General features: G+C 38.9%; 1 protein-coding gene across 1 annotated transcript; it reads right to left on the minus strand.

The window, feature by feature from the left end:
• Window positions 1-6: 6 nt before the first annotated feature.
• On the minus strand, window positions 7-11,444 carry LOC116377555 (signal transducer and activator of transcription 1-alpha/beta-like). The gene is made up of 24 exons (XM_031839203.1): window positions 10,108-11,444; window positions 9,588-9,715; window positions 8,656-8,800; window positions 8,409-8,504; window positions 8,095-8,172; window positions 7,900-7,978; window positions 7,714-7,802; window positions 6,902-7,053; window positions 6,605-6,766; window positions 6,413-6,505; window positions 5,694-5,753; window positions 5,500-5,529; window positions 5,295-5,385; window positions 5,089-5,130; window positions 4,690-4,773; window positions 4,420-4,521; window positions 4,056-4,191; window positions 3,369-3,409; window positions 3,173-3,249; window positions 2,887-3,026; window positions 2,236-2,412; window positions 1,796-1,859; window positions 1,583-1,667; window positions 7-682 (listed from the first exon to the last, which is right to left on the minus strand). Exons 2-24 carry the CDS (start codon window positions 9,713-9,715, stop codon window positions 578-580), a joined length of 2,256 nt encoding a protein of 751 aa, XP_031695063.1. The 5' UTR covers window positions 10,108-11,444; the 3' UTR covers window positions 7-577.
• Window positions 11,445-11,450: the final 6 nt, after the last annotated feature.

The raw sequence follows: 11,450 nt of genomic DNA on the forward strand, positions 1-11,450 counted from the left end.
ATGTGCTGTTCTTAAACTTTTTTATGAAATGTTTTTTCTTATATTGAACGGCTTTCTAAAAGAGCGTGGTATCTTTTAGTAGTGCAAGCTTGTGTGTTTTGACCAGAAGATGTAGGGGGGGGGGGGTTCAAGACTGAAAAAACTGAGAACAAGCAGCCAAGACAGTAGGCCACTGACTGTGTTTGTCCTTCTGTATAAATAAGTTGTTCAGTACTGTAAAATGCAGATGTTATTTCTCTTGGCACTGGAATGATATGTTTATTTTAATAAACAAAAGTTAAGAACATCCACAGTAGAGTTTGGTGTTTTTACGCACGACAGCAGGATCTTCTGTTGAATCAAAGACATATTCAAAAAGTGGTCATGTCCAGGTAGAAAAGTTTGCAGATCACATTTAAACAGTACAGTAGAAAACCATCACACACTATTTTAGAACCACCTCTTGCCTAAAAATTTGTAACATTGCAAAATATATACATTTAGCAAAATCAACATTCCATGTATTTCATTAATTTTGCCCATTGTGATAACTGTCTGATTCTGATACAATGACCCAGCACATTTTCAGAAGGAGCAATTAATTAAAATCGACGAAGTTGGTCTCGAAGTTGGTCTCAGTTGATGCTTCTTGAAAAGACATAAATAAGTCGGGGAGTTCAGGCAAGTCGAGTAAATCCACCAGCTACAGGAAAACAAAAAGATTTTGTTTTGAATGAACTGTAGAGGAAAAGCCGTCTCATACAAACAAAGGAAATGAAACGCTATCTCTTCATTAAACTGCATCTTTAAAAAAAATGGAATTACTGAAATGGTGAATGATTGTTAAAGCTGCACTATTTAATATCTTCATATTAAATGGATCAAATTAGCAAGGTATGTTATTCTGATGCACTGAAAGAGCCCTCGTCCCCCCCCCTCTCACACCCATTGCTTTACCCTACTATGTCTGCCAGGGTTGCAGTTGATAACTACAATGATGATGGGACCAGTTAGCTGTTAGCAAGCTAATGTTAGCTATGTGTAAGCAAGTTATTGTAGTTAGCCAAGGCACCTGCAAACATAATAACATACTGCATAGCTTTCTGATATATCCACATTTTTCTGATATATCCACATGTTTCTTATATATCCACATGTTTCTGATATATCCACATGTTTCTGATATATCCACATGCCACTATAACACAAGTTGCATGCTGTCCTTGTTATATACAAAGTCAATGGAGTGCAACAAATTGTTTTCCCTTGGCCTATTCATCTGGTGGCCCAAGCCAGACTGGTCCGCCGATCAGTTCTGTTTACAATTTAAAAACTGAACAAAAAAACGAATCACGCAAATAATTTTGAGTTTTGAAAATGTGATGGCGTGTTGTGTCAAGTGTCTATACATATTGAGACTGATAGCTCAGGGCCCTTAGCTTTCTGAAAATGTTTCGTCTCGGAACAATATAGTTATATAGCCCTGCTATTGATTTATCATATGTCAATGTTGTGTTAGCAGCTTGTGCCACTGCCCCAAAGCGGCCAAAAATATCAATAAAAGCCGCTGTAGGGAAATGTCTTGTAAAACTTCAAAACCCACTTTTATGTCTGTGTCCATGTCCATATCCATGTCCATGTCCATAAAAGTCATCTCCCTAGGTGGAGACGGAGGTGGCGTAGGACTGCTGTAGAAGAAAACGTATAAAATGAAGGCAAGTTCCTCATATACAGCATTGAACAATAGAATAATAGTGAATACTGTTTATATTGATACTGATGTATTTTTTTGTTCAAACATGATTATCTTACTTACTCAGAGGTAGGAATGTTATTTCTCTTCACGTAGTCATCTTTGATCTTTTTAGTTGCCGGCGTTTCTGCATGAACAGAGGTGATTAGAGAATATTACACGGTTCATGTTCAATTAAGTATAGTATGCTACTAAGAACACGGCAATGACTTAAACTGGATAATCTCAGCATCATTTGCAACATTAACATTATGAACCCATTAATCATAACGAGTGTGAGGAGCTTCATTTCCTCCAACCGTTGCATGAAGGTCAAATCAAGTTGTTATGCAATATATGTTAAATTAGACAATACGTATCTAGAAGAATATACATATAAAGTTTTTAGGAATATTAACATTTACTTAGTTATTTAAATTCCTGTACTTATGGGGTATAAAAGTACCAATTATGAAACAATTCAAATTTTGTCCTCAAGGTGAAAGCCAAACATGAGATAATACCAGGGGCGTTGTAGTAGCGTCCAAAAACAGCGTCTTTGTGGATGTCTGGGTAAAGGTAGATAAGTGGATTCCTGTGCGTTCTCTCGGCTCGCAGACTGTAGTTGTAAATGATGTCCGGCAGAGCCTTGCCCGACAGCTCACTCTTGGTGTAGGGCTCTACTGCATGTACATGGGCGTCTACAAGGGAACCACATACAGAGAGAAAAGTAAGCGAACACAGAGATAAATACCGGAATGTCTGGTGTTGGAATAATTTCACTCAAGACAGGAGCACTGGAGGCAGCGAGTCTGCCACAATGATTATTTGCACATTATGTATTCTCAGTTCATGGTGGTTTGTTTGGGCTGTATTTAGCTTTAGCTTTGGTGTGCTTATGTGGAGGGACAATAAAGGAGACATCTTAAAACAATATATATTTTTTGTGTTTACTTGTTATTACATGACACAAACTGTGGCAGGGAACGAAAATGCTGTTATGGTATGTTCTCACCAAATACAAAGCAACATTTTTGTGCGACGTGATTACATACAAAGTTAATGTAAAAACATGAATACGTGGATTTTGCACAAGTTGAAATAAGTCACATGACGCCGTGTCAGGAAAGGCTATCTGTCTGAAACCCATAAAGTTAAAATCCTACTAAACATACCATCATTGCAGTGGTCAACCCAGCTGAAGGAGATGGCTCCTTCTTTGTTGCTCTCGCTAAAGCGTAGCAGAAAGGTCCCGGTCTGTTTTTCCTGCAACAGAACCTTTGTTCTCTCCCTGCTCACGAACCCCATGATGGACCTGAAACCCACACACAGAATATGAGGAGTGTTTAGTTTACTGGGAAGTATAATGTGATACTACTCAGAAATGTTTGGTTGTTGTGAATGACACAAACAGTAAAACAAACTGTAAAACATTGCTGAGTTGACTGGGCTGCGTCTTACCCATCCCGCCAATGATTCACCAAGTGTGTTTTGATCAAATCCAGGATTCCATCAATCCAAATCCAGGCATTTTCATTCTGCCCACACAGGGAAGAAAAAGTCAATATGTAAACATACACACATACACACACTGAAGTCCCTCAGGTTGTAGAAATAGAGTAAACAACAGTCGACCAGAATCTTGCTCAACGCTCACCTTGGAGAACTTGCTCCATTGAACCAGACCATCAGGATCATCTGTGAAGAAACTAACAGTTAGCCTAAATAAGAAATGTCATGAAATTATATTTGTAATATTGACACAGGTTTCCAAAAACAAAAATATGGACACACTTGCTTTTTTCACTTTTCTCTCATATAATTAAATATAATTAGATGACGCTGAAAGTGTTTTAAAAGAATAGTTTGACAAATACGCTTTCTTTAGTTAGATGAGCAGATCCACTCTCTTGTCTTTGCAGTATCAAGCTTCAGAAGCGGAGCTTAGCTTAGCATAAAGACTGTGCCCAGTCAAGAAATAGTCCAGTAGACTACATAACCCCCGGTAAAACCAAAATATGTTGTTTTTAACATCTGTTTTTTGTACTGAGAGAGAGAGAGAGACACCAACTGTTTCCCCGTTTCAAGTATTTGTGCTATGCTAAGCTAACCATCTCCTGGCTGTAGCTTATAACACAGACATGAGAGTCGTATCAAACTTCTCTTCTCACACTTAGAAAGAAGGCGAATTAGCAAATGATTTGCACTCTCCAATACTGATCCTTTGTGGAAGTACAGTATGTTTTATTCTTATTTTCTGTAGAATCAATTTAGACCAACTTCCAAACAAACACTAGAAAGGGACGTGGTTCAATTTGCATGCAAGAAGCAGTCAAGCACTCACCCAAAATTTTGTCTCGTAGCATGGAGAGCTGGTTTTCATCGAGCTCTCGTTGGCCAACGGACATAAACTGCCAGCTCAGAACCTGTGAGAGCTGCTGCCAGCTGAGTGGAGGAGGGTCGACAAACAACGACAGGTTCTACAGAACAGAGTCACAGGCTTCAAATGTGATTCAACACTGGACAATTGGACTTACAAATATGAAGCTGTGCAAAACAATAAGAAGAAAGGAAATGGTACAAACTGTAGAAGAGAAAAAAGAGGCATAAACCCAAAGTATGACTGGTGTAATCTGGATGTGTCCTATCATGTAGCTAAACAGAGCCTGATATTGTTTATTTGTTGTGTTGAAGTGTGATGGCTTTACCGGCGGTTCACCGGCGGACAGCATGTTGTACCACATGACGGAGGCCCAGGCATTGACGCCCTGATTGGTGCTGGAGATGACAACCACAGGCAGAGAGCTGGCCTTTACCAACACAGGAGGAGGAGGCCGTTAAATAAACAGCCGGGCTACAATTGTTCTGCTCCAATAGGGCCTCCTCTTCAGCCAATAATATCTTCAGTTCAGCGGCAAAGAGAGCACACAGAAATTGAAACGCCTCCGACTGAAATGTGTTGTGACGCGTTTACTCACCTCGATGTTAAATTCCAGCCCAGCGTGCTGAAACCCTGTCACAAACTTAATGATGTGGAGTTCCTCAGTGACCAGCAGATGATTCTGATGAAGAAGAAAGAGAGAAGGAAGAATTATTTGTTTAATCATTTGCAAGCACGTAGAGGTAATGTGGGGGGGAAATAACATTTAATTGCATCTGATACAAATGAAACACTTGTATCAAGTGCCAAGAGGTATTTATTTTCAAAACACAGTTTGCCCCACATCTGGCTGGATAACTGGCTCCACTTTCATGCAGATGAGGAACACATTCAGAGCTGTAAACGTTGTTAAATGTCCACAGCCAGTCAATGGTGACCAAGACATGGTGTATAGAGTACAAATAGCAGTTAATTCAAATTGAATGCCTCATCTTACCACATGTGATCCTTTGGTTCTTGCTTTGCGTTCCTTGAGTGACTGAAAAAAAAAAATTCATTACTCATTATATACTCTACTATATTTGTTTGATGTGCAATATATAACATGTATGTTCATAAAACACAAAGCTATATATTCGTTTAATGATCAAAGGTTGAGTGCTTCTTCAGCTTCTAAATTAAGCAGTTTGAGGAGTTTTATACCATGTGACCAAATTCTGCCACAAAGCCTCCACAGAGCGAGTCCATGTCCAACACCTTACTGTCGTCCTTGTTGAAGTCAAAATGACGGAACCTACAACCACATCAGACCGGAAAGCGTTAATGTCCAAAGATGTATCAGTAGTTTCTAAGAATAGTTAAATTTACACTTCAGATTTTTAAAATTGTTTTGTTTCCCTTTACTTACCCTTTAAGTGTCTTGGCTTCTTCAACATCTCTTTAAGGTGACAAAACAAATAAAAAAGGTTGATAAGAAAACAAAGACTAAAGAGTTTTTATTAAAAAACTAACAAACAAAATCAATTAAAAAAAATTAAAAAAAAACTTTAAAAATGTAATGGAAAACACCTTTACGTAAGATAGAACTTTTCTTTGACTTACTTGTCAAATACAGGTTTGACTTTGAGCAGGTACTTGAACTCTGGGAGGTTTGCCAAGAACCTGAGAAAAGAAGAAACAAATACTGGCAGAATAAAAAAAAAATAAATCTCCATCTGTCCATAAAATACATCCCAAAACTATTTTAAGAATTATGTTTTTATGCTCTGAAGCTCATATTTGGCATTTCACTAAGATAAAATGTTAATAAGTTAATTTGATATGTCAAGGCCTGATAAAATAGTTTTAGAAGTTCGGGTTGGTGTGAGGATTTTTGTGGCAAATGGAATCCATTGTTACTGCTATGAATCCAGGCTGACGACAGCTGCCGTCCTCCGCAAAGGAGCAGGCTACAAAAATGACACAGACACTTTCCAAGCTTACTGGCACTAACTAAGTATTTGATGTGGAAAAGATTAACGTGGCTTTATCTTCACACATGGAACATTTATTGTCAACACGTTAGAAAACGATAGCATTTACGATGAACGCTCATAATTCCACAGAAAAGGCAGCTGCTGTAATATGAATTACAGTAACACCTCTTACAGTACAGTGCTGTATTTGACCAGACAGCACGTTCAAAAAGTGCTGTGCGTGAAACAAAAAGCTAATTTCTTGCAAATTAAGTAACCTAAAATCGCTCCACAGTTGACAATTATGTATTAGACATATCATTCATCTCAAGTAGCAGAGCAACATTGTGTTATGTGCAGCCTTACCTCACCGTCACTGAGAACCGCACACCGGTCTTAAGTATTAGAGGTCGTTGTGGTAAACTCGACATGATAGGTTGTTTCTCAACCACTAGAGCACTGCAAAGCAAGACCACAACAAAACATGTCGACAATATGAAAGAGTAATGTATCAGTCTGTAATATATGACACAGAAGAGCCCTGACGCCATGTCTCACTTTGCAAGAAGTTTTGTTAACAAGGACAGCGTGAATTTCTCAATTTCTGCCATGGGACCTGTGAGGCTGGAGGCATCAGCGCTCTTGTATTTCTTGTTCTGGTCTTGCAATTTCTGCAGCTGTTCGCGTACTTGCAGCAGCGTCTCCGCCACAGTCGTGAACCTGCACATACAACATGAGCAAACACAGGCACACATAGCATCGAGTTTGTTATAAGGTATTCAGTGTGACAACATGCGACACTCAGACGTTTCCTCAACACGGATCATGACAATGGTAGTGCTAATACGTTCTCACCACTTCTGGAGATGGTCCAGAGAGGCGTCAGCTGGACTTCCAATGCAGGCCATCTGCTGCCTGCGCTTCCACTCAGGTAGCTCCACATCTGTGAGAGTGGCCACAATCTTCTGTGCCAGGTTCAAAATGTTCGATATCTGCTGCAGCACCATCTGCATGACAAAAAAAGTACATTCGGTTTTTGAGCCACAACAAAGGCCACAATGTGGCTTGCAACAGAAAAGTTGAGGCTTGCTTTTAGCCTAGCTGATTGCTAGGACGTGCCTTTTGGTGCTGAAGCGGCTGTTGAGCACTTGCAGCCCCTACCAGCCGGTTAAGAAGAGTGATGAGTCAGCAGTCAATGACGGTATAAAACAATAAATCACCGCAACCATGCCTCAAGCATACAGTCATAAATGAGCACAAAAAATATTAGGTTAATGCGTCCAGCAATATGCGAGATTAGCTGCGGACAGACAGATACATGCACGCACGTACACGCACGACCGACATTATGATCCCCCCACACACACTTACGTCTGACGGAGAAAATAATGTAAAAATTGTTGTGGCTTACAACCATTATATCGAGCATTTTATCAAGAAATGCATCCATAACTTAAAAAACAGCAAAGTAAAGTGTTTCAACTCCATGAAAGAATAACCGGAATGGGAGAAAACGTGCTTTGAATAACAATCTATACCCAACAAACCCAACACTGTTGGAACTAACTTTCTTGCTTTCAACATGTAAAGCATAAAACGCATTGAGTAAGTGGTTTATCAGTTTGTGCTGTGTCAACAACGACTCACCAAACATGCATCTACAGTACCTGCTTCTTTTGTGTGATTAAGTTGGTCCGCTTAAGACATTCCTCTTCCACAACAGCATGAGACTTGGCCAATCCAATGTGCTGCTCCACTGGAAACGACAAATGATGCATCCATGACGCAAAAGAAAAAAATAAATCACACCAAACCTGCCACCTGTTTATTTTTTGTCTCCTACCATACAGTACCTTGGCTTGGCCAGGTCTTCTGTATGAAGTCAACGTTTTCATTTAAGAACTCCAGTAACATCATTTCCTTCTTCACCTCCTGCGTTAAGAGTTTAAAGTCAGAAAATTAGAAATGGTGACGTGTGTTTTTTGCCCTCCAGGATGGCTGTCAGGTGGAAAACAAACCAGCAAACTGTGTAGTCCAAGTGAGTTTACCGAAGTCTGTTTTTTCAGTTCATTGACATTGTTGTCCAACTCTTTCCATGTTTGATTCATGGCTAGACTGCTGCAACCCTGACAAAGACATATAATTTCACAAATTAATAATTTTTACAAAACAGACTCTTATCACAATGTGTGACTTTTGAACCGCAAGTTACATTTCAGGGTGCTCTGCAAAAATGCAAAAAACAGGGTTTAGATGCGTCCCTTCAGAGCAGGAACAAAATAGTAAAATCAAACAAAACTCAGATTCGAATAATCTTTAGCACATTATTCGTTAATAGTTCATCCATCTGATACCATCTTACCTGTGCTTCAGAGGCTAAAGCCAGGATTTTATTTTCCTCCTTTAGGCTTTCAGACAGGATTACGGCCAAGTTCAGAGGCTTATCTTCAAAGTGTTTCTAAGTTAAACAAGATAATAATAATCACATACACACAAAATCAATAAGAGGTTTCAATCATTCTGTTTTGAGTATACAAATTAAGGTAAATCCAACTTAAATATTTAATGTAATGTTCAGTTCAGTTCACATAACAGCATGTCTGTCCTACCAGCAAGTAGTCTTTCATCCCTGAAAAATTAGGTCCCTGCAAGATGTTGTTCTCCTGAACAGAACAGTTCCGCAGGTCTTCCAAATACTCCAGGAGTACATGGAAACAAATGCTTGCTTTGTTTTCATCCACAGCTGCCGAATCCCTGTCAACGAGCAACCACAAATGTACATTCCCTTAGGGATTATGTCTGTCTATGTGTGCTGAATGAGGGCACACTTTGTGGGACATTTCTGAACAGTGAAAAGAGGTAAATCTACTAGATCTAAATCCACCAATTAGAAATACAAATTTGGGCCATCCAGACAGTTGAACTGTATATTTTTAACAGGGGTGTATAATCTGTGTCCCAAAACAATTTATTTACAGTATATTGGGGTTTTTTGCTGCATTTTTTAGGCTTTTCTTTTTCTTCTTCCTCTTTATCATCAACTTCTTCTTATTATTATTAAGTAATCACATACTATACATTGTTCAGTACATAGATTTCTGTTTTTCATCAAAATCATGAAAAATTATAGTTTTTAATTTTAGATAAAGCTTAGATAAGCTTTCAGGACAGGCACCGGCTAACCCAGTAGGGGTCACCTGGACAAAAAAGGACCTACCCATCTTTTCCACTCTATGTGCCTTTTGTATGCATTGGTTAATAATTTGTAATTAGTTTGTGGTAACTAGATTAAGCAAAACATCTTTAAGTAAAATACATCACTTAAGGACAATACAAACTGACTAAAAAAAAACACTAGATTTTACCTACAAAAGAGTTTTAAATGGCAATAACGCAAGTGTGACTTTAAGACCCCTATCATTTATCAATGGTGTACACAGTAGGCTATTGACAAATGTGCAATTACTACACACTGACTACTGAAGTTACACCGTGGACCTATAGATGAGAGCCCCCTAACGGCCAGGTGTGTCTCTCTTACCAGTCCTGGCTCTCTATGGGGACGCACAGACATTGGCGGATCTCTCTGGGGAACTTCCTCTCGTACAGCTGGCTCACTCGGGCCTGGAGGACTGAGTCCAGCTTCAGCAGGTCCTGCCACTGGGCCATCTGCAGTTAGCCGACAGAACAAACAGAGACCATCTGAACACCATCACAGAGAGAAAGTCAATAACGCATAATGCGTTTTGATTTATTGTCTCACAATCGAGAATGTATCATGTTTGAGTTATGTTTAAAATTGTATTAAATTTTGTCGTCTTTTATCCACCAAAAGTAATGATACTGATAATAACAACACTACTGATATTATTAATAACAAAAATAACAATAATAGCAGATAATTTGCCAAATCACTTAAAAAGTACAACTAACACTCACGATAATTAGGTTTAAAACCACGCACGTTAAGATCGACTTTATATCCAACTTAAAACGAAACAGTTCCAAAAACAAAACATAGGTTGTTCTTCCGTATTCATACAGACAGCAAAATAACTTACGTTGTGGCTGTTTTGTCCTCGTTGTTTATAGACTGTTCGTGCGGAATGGTATAATATATAATAGAATATGTCCTGACTGTCTCGGTTATGAACATATGATTCAGGAAGAATGGGGCGTTCATTTATATCTTCCGGGCACTCCACGCAACACCACGCGATTCTAGAGAAATCGTCCGTGCTGAGTGGTGTCAAGTCGACCGGTGTTTACACAGTTTTAATTTCCGCCTTCAAAATACAACTGGAACATTTTTACATTGGCGGTTCTGTTCATCTAACAATAGCTTGCTGGATACATTCGATGTCACCGGCTTCAAAGGGTGGTGTTGGATATTAACGGACCGACCTAATCCAAGACCCGGACTCAGTAGCAAAAACAGTTGAGGATTTAACCCTTTGGAAAACAGGCATATACTATGTTTCCTGTCTGCAAGTTTCAAAGCTCAGCTGGAAGAAGTACTCAGATAGTAAAAAAAAGTCCTTCAATAAAAACCTTAAGTAAAAGTACAACATTAGCATACAAATGTACTTACAGCACAAAAATGCATTCTGATCTATCTTTAGATTATTACATATCACTGAATTAATGTATTCATCAATTTAATCTTGCAGCTCACAAAAGTGGGTCTTATTTTTTTACAATATTGCCAGGAGGCTTGTGAATTCCCCCCAGGGATCCATAAAGCATTATCTTTAGCCATTAACACCCCCTAATTTGTATGGTGGTTACATTTTGTATTATTAATCTGCAACTGCATTGTAACTGCAAGTTTTCAAATAAGTTGAGTAAAAAGTACATTTCTCTCTGAAATGTAGTGGGAGTTGAATTATAAAGCAGTATAAGATGGAAATACTCAAATAAAGTGACTCCAGTTTTATGTCTGTGGGCCTCATGACGCTAGAGCCACCTTAGCTTAGCATAAAGACCAGAGGCAGAGGGAAGCTAGCATGGCTCTGTCTTAAAAAATCCACCTATCACTACATCTATCTTTTACATTGCATCTCTGTTGCTTAATCCACACACAAAGTAATGAATATGGAATATTATGTTCTCATAATAATATCCATCATGATCTTTTAATATGAATTATTTTCTATTCTCGTTTTTTTTTGTCCTTTAAATTTGTGTTTTTGATGTCCGTATTATTGACCGGCCCCTGGACCTGATCTCACAGGTACTGGGCACATATTTCTTAATGGAAGCCCCCTACACTCCCATCCTACCATCCTTTAGAGAAAGGTGTCAGGTGGGGCCAAAGGTGCAGAACCCACTCAGTCTATCCCCATTGGATGGTTCTGATTGCAGGGTTGTTGGTTGAAATGCATCTTACAGTCAGGTTCTGCAT

The sequence above is a fragment of the Anarrhichthys ocellatus genome, unplaced genomic scaffold (genome assembly GCF_004355925.1).
Source record: "Anarrhichthys ocellatus isolate YVR2014 unplaced genomic scaffold, GSC_Weel_1.0 scaffold1395, whole genome shotgun sequence".
Lineage (NCBI taxonomy): Eukaryota > Metazoa > Chordata > Actinopteri > Perciformes > Anarhichadidae > Anarrhichthys > Anarrhichthys ocellatus.